The sequence below is a fragment of the Balaenoptera physalus genome (assembly GCF_965194825.1).
Source record: "Balaenoptera physalus genome assembly, chromosome: 13".
Taxonomy (NCBI): Eukaryota; Metazoa; Chordata; class Mammalia; order Artiodactyla; family Balaenopteridae; genus Balaenoptera; species Balaenoptera physalus.
The window spans coordinates 3,286,491-3,303,489 of NC_138892.1; the positions used below are offsets into that span (position 1 = coordinate 3,286,491).

At 54.3% G+C, this 16,999-nt stretch overlaps 1 protein-coding gene and 1 long non-coding RNA gene across 4 annotated transcripts in view; one reads left to right on the plus strand and one right to left on the minus strand.

The window, feature by feature from the left end:
* The window catches only part of TBC1D22A (TBC1 domain family member 22A), a 320,481-nt gene extending 308,022 nt beyond the window's left edge, over nucleotides 1-12,459 (minus strand). For 2 of the 3 annotated variants that reach the window (XM_082422201.1, XM_082422202.1), the window contains exon 1: nucleotides 12,261-12,459. In XM_082422201.1, the coding sequence (XP_082278327.1) occupies nucleotides 12,261-12,322 (62 nt within the window). In that variant the 5' untranslated portion in view covers nucleotides 12,323-12,459. The remainder of the gene's footprint in view (nucleotides 1-12,260) is intronic. The other variant, XM_082422203.1, reaches the window with a different exon arrangement.
* A 105-nt stretch (nucleotides 12,460-12,564) lies between these two features.
* On the plus strand, nucleotides 12,565-13,312 carry LOC309641767. Its single transcript, XR_014252761.1, has 2 exons — nucleotides 12,565-12,807; nucleotides 13,131-13,312. It is a non-coding gene; the product is annotated as an uncharacterized lncRNA (long non-coding RNA).
* Nucleotides 13,313-16,999: the final 3,687 nt, after the last annotated feature.

The following is a 16,999-nucleotide window of genomic DNA, read 5'->3' on the forward strand; positions in this document are numbered from 1 at the left end:
GGCATGTGGGATCTTCCCGGACCAGGGCTCGAACCTGTGTCCCCTGCATTGGCAGGTGGATCCTTAACCACTGCGCCACCAGCGAAGCCCCCCAGGAAAGCTTTTTAAAAACTCACAAAGACTGTCTGAGGGCCTACTTGTGGACAGCCAAGCTCTGGGGCGTGGCCTTCACCGAGAGCACCACGAATCAGTGACATCTTAGCCAGTCACAGACGACCCCGAGGCTGCCCCACTAGAGTCACTCGGCACACCCTGGCTGAGCACCTGCTCCAGGGCCGGCCCGACGCTGGCGCTGCTTAGATGCCAGGGATGCTGCTCCCGCCGTGGTGGAGAGTCATTAGGATACAGGTAGGCACTGAAGTGGGAGGAGAAAGGAGGGAATGAGCCTAAGTTACAGAGCAGAAGCCAAGAAGGCAGGAGGAAGGAGAGCCCAATGGCGCAAGGCCTCTGGGTTTGACAATAAGGTGATTCTCTCCTGTGTATCCCAGAGAACTTCTTTCTGGTCTGAACTTGGACCACCTACACCAAGGCCCTGGCTCTGAAACAAAGACTGATGGGACAACACCAGAAGAGTTTTTTTTTTTTTTTTTCATTAAAGGTTAAAGAGCAGTGAGTGAAAATAACAATGAATGAAACGGCAAAGAGTGAGAGGAGATAAAAGTAAAAGAAATACATCCAAGCTGCGGTGTCCTAAGCATCATAAAATAAATGAAAAATTATACGGCCACCTTTACGATTAACTGCCTCCCTGTATTTCAGACACATGAAGTAAACAGGCAAATCATGCAGTAACTCAGTTTACAGCCCATCAACCTCTCCAAGCACAGTCATCACTCAATGTCTCCAGTAGTTTTCTGAAAGATGAACTAAATTAGCAACTGATTTACCATTAGGCGTGTTCTAACCACAGTGATGCTCCCCAGGTTTATAAAATATGTTCAGAGGGGTAAGTTGTCCAAGGAAATTAACTTTAGAGGACTCCGGAGGAAAATGTACGAAACGCCATTATTACGACGGTAAACAATGCCACCATTCCTCCCGCCCACAGAGTCAAGTGCAGACACACGTGGCCCTACAGGACCCTGAGCAAAGGGGCTCCGGGGCTGTCCCACCGTCAACACCCACGCTATGCCACCTGGCAGTGACGTTCGCCCCGTCCCCCAAGCTCTCAGCCACCTACCGAGCTCTCCCCACCGGGCCACGAGCTCCCTGTAAGGGGGCCTGGAGTTTGTCTCCTGTCACACTCCTTGGGGTCCCAGGAGCCAGTGGAGACGGGCAATTACTGATCCAATCAGCAAGCAGCTTCACGGATGGCTCTTCAGACAGGTCTTAGAAGTGAGGATGTTGACAATAAACTTCTCCCTCACATGAAAAAAGCAATGTGTGGAATATAATACTATAAATCAACTCTACTTCAATTAGAAGAAAAAAGCAACGTGTGAGCTCACAGACCCAGAGAACAGACTGGTGGCTGCCAGAGGTGGGGCAGGGTGCGAAATGGGTGAAGGGGTCCACAGGCACACACTTCCACTAACAAGGTAAGTAAGTCCTGGGGATGTAACGCACAGCATGGTGACTGAAGTCAGTAACACTGCCCTGCAGATGCGAAGCTTGCTTGGAATCTTACAAGTTCTCATCACGAGGAACAAGCGTGTGACTGTGTGGGGATGGACGTTAACTACACTTCCTGTGACCATTCTGCAATACGTACACAGGGCGGATCCTTAGGTTGCACACCTGAAAGTAATATAATACGTCAATTACATCTCCATAACAGCACAATGTATGAATACGGGGTGGGGGAGGAGTCTTCTGAAATTAACATGGAAAAGTCCACCCCCGCCAGCCCGGCAGTCGGCCGTCACCGGGTCCCACTTCCCCAGCTCTCCCCTCCTTGCTGCTTCTCGCCCCGGCCCCTCTCCTGTGACTCCGCCCCAGGCTCACCGCACTCAGCCCCTTCTCCTCTCCCAGCTCCTGCCAGCCTATCTGGATGCTCCTCAGACTCCTCCGTGCGTCCCCAAGCCCAGGGCTCCACCCCGCCTTCTTCCCAGTTCACGCGAAACCGCGCTCTCTCCTGGCGTTACTGGGCACCTCCAGTAAACACTCAAACAGCGGCCTCCAGGCCAAGCTGCTGCTGGCTCTCGGCCACAAATCACCACCTCACGTTAACGGGCCCGTCGCAAAAATCAGCTTTGCCCCCACTGCCATGCCTCACACCCACCTCCCCAGACAGGACGCGACCCTCTGCAGTCACGCAGGTACAACACGACAGGCGCGCCCCGCCTCGTGCAGCCCCTGGCAGCCTCCTGGCTCTCTCCCTGGGCCGTCTGTGACACCTGAAACCCACCCGCTGTCCCCAGCGTCCCTCTCCTCCTGACCCCATCACTCACTCCTTCCGTGACTTAATCTCCAAGAACAGCGATCCCAAAACCCAAGATACTTGTTGCTACATTCAGTGCTCCCTTCTTTTTCTTTTTTACTTTTTATTGGCATATAGTTGCTTTACAATGTTGTATTAGCTTCTGCTGTACAGCAAAGTGAATCCGTTATATGTATACATATATATATCTCCACTCTTTTTTGGATTTCCTTCCCATTTAGGTCCCACAAAGCACTGAGTAGAGTTCCCTGTGCTATGCAGTAGGTTCTCATCAGTTCAGTGCTCCCTTCTTTACTACACGAATACTTGAATGATTAAGCATTTTAAACCTGAAGGAGTTAAGCTCCAAAGACTAGAGCACGTCCCCTCATAAGCGGGCGTAACTAGGCAACACCCTCTGAGGGGCCCCCAGCGTCCCAGCCTGCCCGGCCCTGTCAGAGCCACTTACAGTCATGGTGGTTGATGAGCCCACGTGTGGCTGGGACATAAAATGCTGTAATGGCTCCACGACTGGCTTTGGCACAGGAAACTAACCCAAGCTAGGGAGTAATTCTAAAGGAATCGAAACGGGGTGCAGGAGGTGGCAGCCCCGGTCTGAGACTAACCCGTAGCACTAGCCACCCCAGGACGGTAACCGGCCCCGTAAGACAATCCCCACGCCCTAGACGGCGGGAGGGAGACAGTGCGGTGAAGACTGGGGGGCCGGGAGGTCTCCCGCGCTCTCTTCCTCCTGCGTTCTGTAATGGCAAGGCCAGACCCCTTCTGCTTCCCACCCAACCGGCTGGCCTCGCCACCTGCAAACACGCGCACGTGACAACAAGAGAAGCAGGTGCTGAGCGCCCCCTAGGGGCTGCCTCCCGCCTCCGAGGTCCCGTGACGCCGAGGGACCCCCTCCCCTCTCCAAGACCCCGTCCTCCGCCCCGCCTCTCCACGCGCACCGCGCCCACGCCCTCTGACAAGCCCGGACCCCGCTGAGGGCTTTCGGCCGAGGATTAGGAGCCCACCAGGAAGACAGGCATCGAACATCGCTTGTCTCGCTGCGTGTGAGCCTGAGCGCCAGCAAGGGCATTCTGTCTTTGAGGCTAGTAGAAACGCTCACGGAAAGAAGGCGCACGGCAAACCCTGCAGCGAGCTGTGTGAGGGAGCAGGGCGAGAGCGGCCCGGGGCACGTCTGAGAACTGTGTCACCGTCTGGCCCCGACAGCACGGGCCAAGCTCGAGTGTGCAGCCCAGGTGAGAAGGAAGACGGAAGGCCATGCCCGGGCCGGAACACCCTGGCAGTGCCAGTGAACTCCAGACCCCGGGAGGATGGACCACAGGGAACAGAGCGCTAATGCGGTCAGGAGCCCAGAAACGCACAGGGCGGCGGAGAGAAAGGGCTCTGCCCTCCGCCAACATGCTTGAGTTCAAAGCCAGCTCGCTCACCGCTCACCGAGGGGCCTCGGGCGGAGAGCAGCAGCCGGGCGAGGGCTGCTGCGGGGTCTGCACCCGCAGGGCCCCCTGCCCAGCTGCGCTAGTAACACTAACAGCAGCTTCAGCCCTGAGCCCTCCTAACCCCAGTAAGAGAACCCGTAACCATTCTAAGCAACTAAACTCCCCGACAGCTACCTGCGCCTTCGCCACCTTCAGCACTCAGGCTGGGATTTCCACGTGAATCCCCCCAAAAGAGGAAACAGCATCAGAATGAGGGAACAAAAGGACCAGGGACACTCAAAACAGAAGTCCCCTGTAGCACGGAGCCCAGAAATGGGAAGAACCCAGGCTGCCCCGTCCCCTCTGGGCCTCCTGACCCTCTGCCTCTCTCTGTGAGGGGGGGAACGTCTGGGTGAACCTAGAAGCTGCCCCTCTCACCCCTGGAGAACCCGGAAAGAGGAAGTCCGTGTGCAAGCAACCGGGTCCCACCCCCCCGCCCCGGGCCAGGCCCACCACCAGCTCAGCTGCAGCCTGTGAAGTCTGTAAAGGACCCCTCAGCATTCCCGCTGCTGCTGGCCCGAACCTGTGTGTCAAGAGCCCGAAACAAGGGAGGTGCTCAATAAGCAGGCGCAGGTACGCGGTGTCACTGCAAGGCCAGCACCATCTCCATCCGCCTCCACTTCCCGCCTGGGGCGCAGAGCCAACACCTGCCCGTGGATGTGGTTCACAGCCACTCTCCCCGGAATCCTCCAGAGGGAGAACCAGGCGGTCGGTCGTGTCTGCCCTCCCAGGGCCGAGCACGGAGGCACCCCCACGTGCAGCCCAGCCGCCCCAAGGCCGGGACCCCCGCTGCTCCCAGAGGGCCCGCAGGGGCCAGTCCTCACGCTGCACGCGTTCCACTGAGGAGCGGATAAGCCCAGGAGTGGGAGATGGTGGAGCTTCCGGAGAAGGCCTGGCGGGGGCGGGTGTCACGCCCTGGCCCCGGGTCACAGAGCCGCTGCCCTTGTCCTAGCTGTACGCAGGCCAGGCGGGGCCACTCCAGTGGGAAGAGAAAAATGGAGGCGAGGGCTCCCGGCGCCTGTTCTGTTCATTCCCACCCCCAACCTCTGCTCCTGCCTTCACAGGACTCAGGGGGGTGAAACACCTCCTCCAGCTCTCATTTTACTAAATTTTAAAAAAACAGAACAAATCCAAAATCATCAAGGATTTTTTTTTAAGTCATTTTTGCCCTCATCTAAAATTAACCCAAAAGAGTCCAGATTTGCAACATTAGATAAACATTTAAGAGGGAAAAAAAATGATTTCATTTTAAATTTATTTTTTCAAAATGTTTCCAGACAAAATAAAAGGTGTTTCATAACATGAAACATGACCACTGGAAAGCAAACAAGTAAAACAAACTATGTATTTAGCCAAACCCCACCCTCAGGTGCTTCCGCGGTGCTCAGCACAGCAAGACCATCTCCACTCACGGGTGGCAACCAGACCGACCCTCTCCCCCCGCCACCCCGGACAAAACACAAAGTCACTGCCAGAGCACGGACTCCTGGGCTCCTCATGACAAGGAAAACTAGGAATAAAGAGACACTCCAAACAGCCACTCCAGAAGCACCAGCAAGAAAACAAGCCAGGTCTATAAGCACACAAGACAGGAGAGCAGGTGGGGCAGCAGCTCAGAACTTCTGAGGAAAGAGAGGCACAGCCTCCACTTGGCCCCTGGACCCGAGAGGACACGGAACAGAGAAGACCCCTCCGACTTTGCAGAGCTCACCAGTGAGGGCCCAGCCCACCCGTGAAGACTGGCCGAGGTACCGGCCCACGTTCAAGTGCAGGACCCCTTCCCCACCCGACGGCCCTCGGCCACGCTTCCCTGCCCCTCCACCTCCCTCGCTCTGCTTTCCTGCAGCCGCTGTAACAAACTTACTGCCTTCAAACATTCCCACCCATCATCTTAACACTCTGGAGGTCAGAGGTCCGGCATGGGTCTCCCAGGCTAAAGTCCAGGGGTCAGCCCGCTGCATCCATTCTGGAGGCGGTCCTGGGAAGAATCCATTTCCTGCTCATCCGGGTCGCTGGCAGAATTCAGTTTCCAGTGGGTGTGGAACCAAGGTCCCCGTCTTCCTGCTGACCAAAAGCACAGGCTGCTCCCCGCTCCTAGAGGCCACAGGTGCCCTGGCTCGGGGCCCCTTCCTCCATCTTCAAAGCCAGCAAGCGCAGATCAGACGGAGCCACCTGTGTCCAATCTCTGATACTTTTAAGAGCTGATGTGACTGCGCTGGGCCCACCGGATAATCCAGGGCAACCTCTCCATATCAGGGGCAGCTGACGGGCAACCTTAATTCCATCTGCAACGTAATTCCCCTTTGCCGTGGAACTGACACGTCACAAGCTCTGAGGATGAGGACGTGGACATCTTGGGGGGGACCCCACCCCTCAGGCCAGAACCCTGGGGGTCACCTCAACCTCCAACACCCCGCCCATCAGTGACCCCTTCGAGGCCCACTGCAGCCCGGGCCCTGAACCTGTCCACTCCCCCCGCCCACAGCCACTGCCCTGGTCCCCACTTCCCGTGCCCACTTCCTCTCACCCTCTCTTCGAGGCGGAGGGACAGGGTGAAGTGCTTCCTCATGGCTCTCGGGACCAAGACCCAGATCTTCTCCAGGGCCTGGAAGCCCTGCGTGCTCTGGGCCCCGCACACCCCTCCTCACTTCCTCCTCGGGGTCTCCCTGCGGAGAGCTCCGACCCCGACCCCGACCCACACCTCTGCGTGGCAGGACGGCCCCTGCTCCAGCCCCGGGTCCCAGCCTAGGCGAGACCTCCTCCGGGGGCGGGGGGAACGTGGCATTCTATGGACGCGGGGCTCCGCTGTTCTGCCCCCATCACCAGGCTGCGGCCGTGGGAGCCTGCAGACTGCTTGTGTATCAGGTGTTCACCGTCTCCTTCGGCCTGAGGACCCCGAGGCCCACGCCCCTGCTCAGCATTCCGCGTGGTACCTGGCGCACTGAAGGTGCTCCAGTATTTTCTGAATGAACCGTGCCCCGCCACGCTCCTCTCCTGCAGCTGACGACTGACGGTGGCCTGCGGAGACGACAGCTGAGCTGAGCGTCCCCCTTGCTCAGGGCCGCCTCGTGGCCGTGACAGCTGTGCGCTGAAAGCTGCCGGGGCCAGCGCACCGCGAATGGTCTTCTGCCCCACGTCTACCCGAGCACCCACGGCCCTGCCATATTCAGTCCCGGCCTTTCTTGCTGCCACCGCACTTACAAATGTCACCCTTCACCTGCCCCAGCGGCCCGCCTACCCTGCTGTCAGCAGAGCACGCTGCCAGGCAGAGCCGTGCTAAAATAGCAAGCGTCGGATCCACGCTGAAAGGCTGCCTGCGTTCTCCCACCCAGTGTGCTATGATTTCATCTTGGCATTTAAAGTTAAGTGTAGCAAGAATGCTAAGTGCAACTGCAGAAAGCCACAGCCCCGTGGGAGCCAAGCAAGTCAATGGCCCACGAAAGAACAGGCCCAGAGAGTCAGAGGCTGAACCTTTTCTGATTCCTATCATCAACTTCCTGATTCTTATCAAACCACCACCGCCTCTCACCTGGATGTTCGCAAAGCCTCCTAACTGGTCTCCCTGCTTCCGCCCTGGTCCTCTCGGCCCCCCAGTCTACCTACAACAGGGCAGCCAAAGGAATCCTGCTAAACCAAAGGCAGGGCATGCCGCTGCCACAATCCTCCAAAGGCTCCCCCTTCACTCGGAAGAAAAGACTGGGAGGCCCTGTCTTTCCTGGGACCATGAGGCCCACCACTCCCACCTTTCAGGCCTCGTGCCCCACAAGTCTCTCCCCCCCTCAGCAGTGGTCACACCGGCCCCCCGGGCTTCTCCTCAGACACACCAGCATTGCCCCCGAACCAGGGCCTTTGCAAGAGCTCAGCCCTCTGCCTGGACGACTCTTTCCCGGCCACCCAGGAGGCCTGTTCCCTCACCTGCTGCAAATCTTGCTCAAATGTCACCTGCTCTGTTAGAGCTTACCTGGTCACCTTATCACCATGACACTCTCCCCACGGCACCTGCCCCCGAAAGATCTATCCCGCTTCCCTGCTCTGTTTTGACAGCAGTCATCACCTTCTGACAGTTAACTCTCTACTTAGTTATTCTCGAGGGATTCCCTGGTGGTCCAGTGATTAGGACTCCGCGCTTTCACTGCCAAGGGCCCTGGTCTGATCCCTGGTCGGGGAACTAAGATCCCACAACCCGTGAGGCGCAACCAAAAAAAAAAAAAAAAAAACTTAAGTTATTCTCTGCCTCTCCCACTCTGCTGTGAGCTCTGTGAGAGCACAGATTTTGGTCTGTTTTGTTCACTGATGCATCTCTAGCACCGGGAACCATTACTGGCACATAATCTGGGTTAAATAAATATTTGCTGAATAAATAAATTATCAGACTCTCAAAACTGGTCCAAGAGGCCTCTCTCCTTCTCGTCTAAGAGAACAGGGTTAGGCCAAGCAAATATCCTCCTGTAGGTCACAACCACTTAGGTCTAATGCAACTCCCTAGGTTATACATGCAGAAACTGATGGCCCTGGGGGCAATATGAGGAAGGTGAAGGTCACAGAGAGATTAACAGAAAACGATGGCTAAAACCTGAACTACCCAATTCCCAGTCAGACATCTTTCCACCATATCACACATCCTGCCTCATCCAGAGAAGAAGTTTCTAAGGAAGCATCAGCCAAATACATAATCTAAGGACCAGGGTGTGCACAGAATAGGGGGATCTACCAGCAAGACCACCTCGTGCAGTGTAAGCCCTTGGCCAAATCACTCAGTCTCTCCAGGTTAATCTGGAAAACAGTTCAGATCAACCACCACTTATTGATTTGGCAGTAGCAATGCAAAGATGAGTAAGGCACGCTCCCCAAACATGCAGAGCTCACCGTCTGGTGAAGAAAACAAGCACTTTCCAACACTGAGTGTGACGCACAAAGGGGTACTTTAGTCCAGACTGCATGAAAACAGGCCAGCCCTGACCAGGAGGTACACTGGAGGCGAGTTCTTAAACATCTCTAAAAAGTAAGCCCAGCAGGGACTTCCCTGGAGGTCCAGTGGTTAAGACTCCGCGCTCACAATGCAGGGGCAGGGGTTCCATCCCTGGTCGGGGAACTAAGATCCCACATGCCACACAGCGAGGCCAAAAAATTAATAAATAAATAAGAAAAATAAAAAGCCAGGCAAAGGAGAGGGAAGGGAGGAAAAGAACATTCTGGTCAGCTATGAAAGCATGAAACTGACAGAGGCATCACACAGCAGGTACAGCAAGGATCCTACAAGTCCATCAGCACCAGTGAAGGCAAAGCTCAAAGCAAGGAGGGGCAGGAGACGGGGCTAAAGAATTGAGCAGCCTCAGGTTATAAAGGGCCTTAGACATCATGCAAAAACACTTAAGCTTCTCAGCATGGCATTTCGGGGAAAACAACCAAGGGGCTTTAAACCAGCCTACCTCACTGAGTGTCAGAGTGTGCTTGGAGGACAGAGTGTGTTTTGTAAATTCTAAAACACCAGAGACACGAACACTTGCAGAGCGCCAGGAATAGCACCTGGCAAATAGTAAGTGCTCGATGAATAGCAGCCACTACTGTCATAGGAATTATTACTAAGGAATTACTAATTGTAAAGGCTTGTGCTATACAAAAGAGCCTTTACCAGTTCCATATTTTGTGGTGGGTGTATTCTTCCTCCTTTGAGTTTCTCGGGGTTGAGGCCCACACTCAAAAAAAGTTAATCACAGGAACCACTCAAAAGAGCTGGCACGACTGCTGGAAGCCAGCTAGGATCTGACAGCACCGAGCTTGGGTAGGTAAAGACCAGGTATGCGGCCAGTGGTCACCACAGGGAGGTCATCTACTGACAGGGAAACGGGCACACCTTTGCAACTGCTCCTGTCGCCTGAAACAGCAGCACTGCCAGAGACGAGGCCACAGGAGGCGAGGGGCACGCAGCGGCTGTGCAGGCCTTTCCGGGCGAGCCGACCTCTCCTCCTCGCCCTGCCCTCTGCAGTGACAGCCTCCAGGAGGCCTCCAAGACTCCACTCCAAGTCTGGGACTATCACACGGGAACTGCTCTCAAAAATGCCTAAGGCACGGCACAGCATCGGAGTCCAAGGAAAAAGCAAGGCTGTCTTTGGGAATGCAGAATTTCACAGAAGAAAGTTGAGGACAGTATTATTTTCCTGTGGCTGTCACAACAAAGTACCACAAACTTAGCGGCTTAAGACAACAGAAATTTATCCTGTCACAGTGCTGGAGGCTACAAGTCCAAAGTCAAGGTGTCGGCAGGGCCATGCTCTCTCTGAAGGCTCTAGGAGAGGATCCTTCCCTGCCTCTCCTAGCTCCTACTGGCTGCCACGAATCCTCAGCCTGCCTTGGTTTGTAAAGGCATCACTCCAGTCTGTCTCCATCTTCACATGCCATCTTCCCTGTGTCTGTCTCTCTGTGTGCAAATTTCCTTCTTCTTATAAGGACGCCAGTCACTGGACTAGGGCTCACTCTAATCCAGTGTGACCTCATTTCTCATTTTAACTTGATTCCATCTGCAAATATCCTATTTCCAAATATGGTCACATTCACAGGGTCCGAGGACCTGAATTGGGGCGGGGCCGGGGGCACTATTGAACCCAATACAAGGACAAATACCCAAGAGACACGGTCATCAATCCAAAGGTTTATTCACCATTATAACTACACACAAGAGCTTGATTATTCTCACACCTCAGCTGGTTGTTAAGAATCAGAATCTATTTAGATGGAGGAGGAACCAAAATCTCAAGACCTAAAAACAACACACAAAAGTTCTACTGCCACGTGGCTCCTTTCCTTGGAGTCTGTGTTCTAGAGCATGTGTTCCTGTCACTGCTAGGACCTCCTATTCTCTGCTATTCCAGGATTTTCACATCATCCTGGACCCTGACATTGGTTTTGATGAAACCTCTTATTGTTCTTCAATCAAGCACAGTCCTAAGGACTTCCCTGGTGGCACAGTGGCTAAGAATCCACCTGCCAATGCTGGGGACACGGGTTCGAATCCTGATCCAGGAAGATCGCACATGCCGAGGAGCAACTAAACCCGTGCGCCACAACTACTGAGCCTGTGCTCTAGAGCCCGTGAGCCACAAATACTAAGCTCGTCCACCACAACTGCTGAGCCTGCACTCTAGAGCCCACGAGCCACAACTACTGAGCCCGCGTGCCACAACTCCTAAAGCCCGCACGCCTAGACCCCGTGCTCCACAACAAGAGAAGCCACCGCAATGAGAAGCGACACACCACAACGAAGAGGAGCCCCCCTCACCGCTACTAGTGAAGGCTGTGCGCAGCAACGAAGACTCAACACAGCCGAAAATAAAATATAAATAAATAAATAAATACATTTACAGGAAAAAAAAAACCCGCAGTCCTCTGGAGTAAAATAGGGTGCCTGGCCAACTTCAGTGACCCCCTCCAAAGTCGCTTTTCTGAGCAGTCAGGAACTCATACTGCTAACTCCCAGACCATTCTGAAAATTAAACCTTTCTGACACGACACAGTGCATTCCAAAGTTTACAATTCTATCACTCAAACAATAGTGTTTACTATGCAACACTTACGAATAAACTGTGCTCATGAATGGTTCTACTTGGAGTTAAGACCACAATTCTTAATTTTCAGTATCTCAGACTTTAGTTTCCAAACTGAACAGTGTGTAGAAATCTTGTAGTTTGTTTATCTCTAATCTGTTTTCACCAGCAGCTGATTTTATCCTAGGCGTTTTGCCCGTCACGTCTGCCATGTTTCCTAGGGCCCTGGCTGGGCTGGGTGACACATCAATCGGAGGAGGACTTTGGAGTTGTACAGCTTCCAGGGTGCACCCAGGTCGCTGCAGGCACTTAACTAAAAAAAAAAAAAATTTTGCTTCCTGCTGCTGACTCAAGACAGGAGTTGGCTTTGAGGCCAGAAAGTGGGAACATGGAAATCCACAGGGAGCCTCAAGTATTCTTCCTCGTCCAGGGCAAAAGCAGCAGCCCACAGGAGAGACGAGAACGCCAATCAAGCGGGTCAAAACCACCACGCCCCCTGCAGAAACCGAGCTCGCGGGCGGGCGCAGACTGCCCCGGCCACTCTCCTCACTCCACCAACTCCTCGCGGCTGGAGCCGAGTGGGTTCCTTGCAGCTTCCCCAGGGGGCCGAGGAGTTTCGCAGAAGAGAGCATGCCGGTCTCGGGACAAGCCTGCCAGCAGCTCCTCCTCCTCCTTTCTGGCCTCGCTCCTACGTGCAGCCACTGTCACCTCCCAGACCCCACGATCCGACCCCCAGGACACCCCGAGAAGTCTCCTCAGAACCCAGGTCACCCCTCCCCAGACCCCGACTCCACCGCAGCCCAGCGGGCCGACATGCCCAGCTGACCTCTGACCTCTGACCCCGACCCGGGTCCCCGTCACACCCACCTGCCCGGGACCTTGCTGTTGCTGCGCTTCCAGAACTGCTTCCTGGCCCCGTCGCTGGCCATGGCCTCTCCTCATCCCTCAGACCCGCAGCCCCGACACCCCGAGGGCGGCCAACCCGCCCCGGCGGCCCTTTCCGGTACCCCGGGTGGCCCCTCACTGGTCCCGGGATTCCGGAGGGTAGAGCCGAGAGGCTCTTCCGCCTCCCTCCGGAAGTTGTGCCTCCGCGCGGCCGGAAGTCCCGCCTCCGACCCAGGCGCGCGTGACGGACGCGGCGGAGCCTGACGTCACTAAAAGGCGTCTAAGGGGCGGTGCCGCGGAGGAAGCGGATGGGTAATCCTTCTACCTGCAGGCTTCTTAGGCCTGCTGTTCGGCCCAGGGTTCTGCTGCGCGAAGCGGCAGGTCAACGGTCCTAACCCGAGGGCGAGGCGACGCGGAGACCGAAAGCACCCCGCTGCGGGTGGTGGTCGAGGAGGTGTCTGTCGCCCGCACTTGCTAGGGATCGGTAAATACCAAGTGGCTGACTTACCGCTGCAGTCAGTGCAGCGAGGTGAGAACCGTAAGGAAGTGGTCGGGGCTTGTGAGGGGCAGGGGTGGGGCCCGGGGAGGGGGCAGGTGGGTCGGGGAAGGAGGGGGTTGGGCCAGGCTTCGGCTGAAGCGTGAAGGTTCCCCCACCGGAGCCTTGGCCTCGGGCGGCTATCGGCGCTTGAAACGTGCAGGTGAAATACACCCAGGACTTCAGTACCAAAGAAGGAATGATGACGCTGATTTTTATGTTGGGTACACGTTGAAGTAAAATATTTTGTGTATTGGATTCAATAAATGTATTGCTAAAATTACTTTCACATTCCTTTCTCCTTTTTTTCAAAGTAGCTACCAGAAAATTAGAAATTACCTATGTGGCTGCATTATATTTCTGTCGGCGGTAGACCTAACCTGAGAGGTCAGGGACCGGCATTTCAGACGGGAGCGCAGTGCGGCTTTGGGGAGCCGCTTGACAGACGCGTGCCAGTTCTTGACGATATTTTCTGATTAAAGTTTTCCGTGCCTCCTCACTTATGATAAGTGACATTGATGTAGTACTTGCTGTACGCAGGGTATTGTGCTAAGTACTTTACGTGTATTATCTCAGTCGTATGCCAACCAGCGCCTCAGTAAAGGCTACCCCCGGCCCTCAGAGCAGAGTGAGTGGCTCTCTCAGATCCCTTGCGACACTGAGTTTTCTATCCTGTCTCGTAATAGCAAAGGCTTCCCACAGCCCTTGTCCCCGCCCTGGAACACTTACCGCCTGTCTTTCTTCCCACGGAGCCCCGTAGGGTATTGCAAGATACTGCTGGGCGGGTGAGACCTGTGTCTTCTGCTTCTACAGCTAACACAGTAAGCGTTTGTTAAACGGATGACACATGGGAGCTCTCCAGGGATCCCCTTCTGTCACAGCCACAGAATCTCCCTGAGGCGATCACAGTGGGTCCCTGGGGATCCCCCGCTGACACAACCTCAGTAGACGCTCAGGGCTACAGTGCTGCACAGCCTGAGGAACTGTCCCGGCATCCTGTCCGTTCATGACCTCAGTGACTCTCCAGAGAGGTCCTGCTAAAGCCTCAGTGGATCCTTAGGGACCCCTTCCTGGACATAGCCTCAGGAAGCCTCCTGGGATCCTTGCGTAGGGGGGCTCAGGAAGGCCCCAGGGATCTGTTCCCAATATACAGCCCCGGGGCCTCCGCAGAGGTCTTCCTCAGTGATCAGCTCCTGACAGCCTCAGGGATGCCCTACCGACAGGAGATTTTCCCCAGCTCAATTTAGCTTCTTGCAAGAATCAGTGAGTGGGGTGGCAGCAGAACTAAGACAGTAGAGTTTAGAAAGGGAAAATTGACAGCAGTCAGCGAGCGACTGATTGGATGTAATTATAACATCTTAGGTTTGATTGCTCCCCATAACTTACCTAATGCTTTCCTGTCTACTGTCTCTTAGGGGAGGGAGTTAGTTACAGGGAGACTAAGATTGACTCGAAGGATTCAAGACTGAGCAAAGGATTACTAGTACCACCGACAGAAACCTCAAAGCAAGCGGTGAGCCTGTTTGCAGCCAGGTTTATGGTTGGTTTAGGACATGTTGGGTTTGAGGTCAGATGTCAGGCCTCAGCCAAGCACTAGGTTAGAGGACATATTGGTCTCCAGGTGAGGAGACGGGGTTACACAGGGGAGGACAGGCCAGGGCGAAGTCCCAGGACCGGTGGGCAGGCATAGGTCAGCATCAAGAGCAACGTAATCAAAAAACAAAGTCAAGTTAGAGAGAATCTCCAGAAATGGGTTCAGGCGGGGGCGTGTGGTAGAGATGGATGTGAGGGAGTATCTGGAAGAAGGCCAGGCGTGCAAGCCAGAGTCCTACAGAGGTAGAGTCGAGGAATGGGACCCATGCAGGAGTCAAACAGGACGTGTGCATGAGCACAGAGAGTGAACGAGTGAGCCTTTATTCACCTGAGCGGCAAACATAAGAGGCTTCCTTTCACTGAGATTCAGACTAATGTAAAAACCAAGGTGGGCTTCCCTGGTGGCGCAGTGGTGAAGAATCCGCCTGCCAATGCAGGGGACATGGGTTCGAGCCCTGGTCCGGGAAGATCCCACATGCTGCAGAGCAACTAACCTCGTGCACCACAACTACTGAGCCTGCGCTCTAGAGCCTGCGTGCCACAACTACTGAAGCCCGTGCGCCTAGAGCCCGTGCTCCGCAACAAGAAAAGCCACCGCAATGAGAAGCCCACGCACCACAATGAAGAGTAGCCCCTGCTCGCCGCAACTAGAGAAAGCCCGTGTGCAGCAATGAAGACCCAACGTAGCCAAAAATAAATAAATAAAAATAAATACATCTATTTAAAAAAAAAAAAAACCAAGGACATACCATTTCACACTTAACAAAAAATTTAAAAATCTGCCAGTGCCAAAATTGATGACGATGTGGATTTATGAGCAGTGCATATAAGTCAGAGTGCAGCGATTCACTGCTGGTGGGAGCATAAATTCATTCAATAACTTTGGACAGCCATCTAGCAATTTCTTGTAGTTAAAGGTGCACATACCCTACAAGCCAGGTGTGTACCCTAGAGCGACTCGCCTGTGTGCAAAGACAGGAACGTTCATTGCAATGTTGCTCCTGGGGAAAACTGATCAATTACACATAGTTTTCCGGAGAATGCTATACGATAGTAAAAATGAATAAGTTACTTACATGTCAACATGAATGGATTTCACAAGCAATGTTGAGTGAAAAGAAGTTGAATGTGAATGCATGTGGTATGATACCACTTCATTCCCTTTTTTTAGAGTAAAAGAATACTAAAAGCTAAATTCAGGAGTGTGGTTGCCTCTGGGTGTTGGTGGGGACTTTGATCGGTGAGGAATTTACAGAGAGTTCAGTTGTTTTATGCTTTATTTCTTAAGGCAGATGGACTGTGTCCAGGTGTTTGTTTTATTCTTTGTGACTTTTTGCATGTATAAATTTTTTCATAATACATGAAAATGTAATTACGGAACTCTCTGTTATGCACTGAGCTACCTCAAACACTTTTTGGAAAAGGCAAGCGTAAATGCTGCAGCAATGAAGGAACAGCGCTGAGGCTTGGAGGAGTCAGGTCCACTGATAGGTTTGTAGCTATTGTTTCAGGTTGAGTAGCTATGACGGGACAAAAAAGCAACCGGGAACGTCGTTGCCGAAGCCAGGAGACAAGAGAAAACTGGGTGCTGCCTAACAGGTGGGGATTGAGGATGGCAAGATCTGTGGTGCAGGCTGGGTTTCCCAGGAAGCAGATTGTGAGACAGATATTTCCATGCAGGTGGCTTACTGGGGAGAAGTTAAACTGGGAGGGGCTACAGTGGAACATGGGGCCAACCCCGAAGGATGGCCCCCAGAGATGTCTTGAGCAGGTGGAGCCTTTGCACGGCTGCATGGACGAGTCACTGAATGTGGGCTGCTCCCTGGGAAGGTGCGTAATCTTGGGAGAGGAGGTGCCTTCTGCCGAGGTCAGGTCCCAAGGAGGGACTTATCTCCAAGCCATCAGCAGCCGACGCTGCCAGCAACTGAGGGGAATGAGAGCCTTGGTCTTCTACGAGGAGTCTGGGCGGTGTGACGCAAGCGTGTCTGCGGCAGCCCGCCCTCTGCCCCACGCAGATCTGCTGGCTTCACGTAAGTTCACCGTCTAGGAAGGCGTCTCCAGGATTCTGGTTGGTCCCTTTTCTGGATAAACTTCCAGGAGGAGGTTGACGACATGACCCTGGAGCCACAGCAGTGACTGTCCCTCCACCATCACCTGCTGTCAACGCCCTCCCGCTGCCAGCCCTAACCCTGCCCCTACCCGGTAGCGCCTCTGCTGTTCTAGGTCACCTACCTGTTGGAGTGATCCAGACTCTCATCCTAGAGGCCTCGGAGCTGCTGGTCACTGACGGTGCCCTCCTCGGGCCGTGGCTGCTCTATCTACTTGCCCACATGCCATTAATGCTGGTCAGAGAGACACCCCAGTGACTCATGTAGGTGCCGCACGTGACCTTGCTGCCCTCACCACACAGGGGCACCCCTGCCTCCCGCATGGTGAAGAGGAGACGCCTCTCCTTGCCTGCTAGTTTCCTGGCACAAGGAGCCCCAAGTGAGTGAACTTAAAGTTCAGTGAGACTCTCGCTGTGTCCTTTTCTGAAAGCGTTCCCACTCTGGGATTCGGGACCTCTAGAAGAGGCCAGAATTGTGAGAACAGG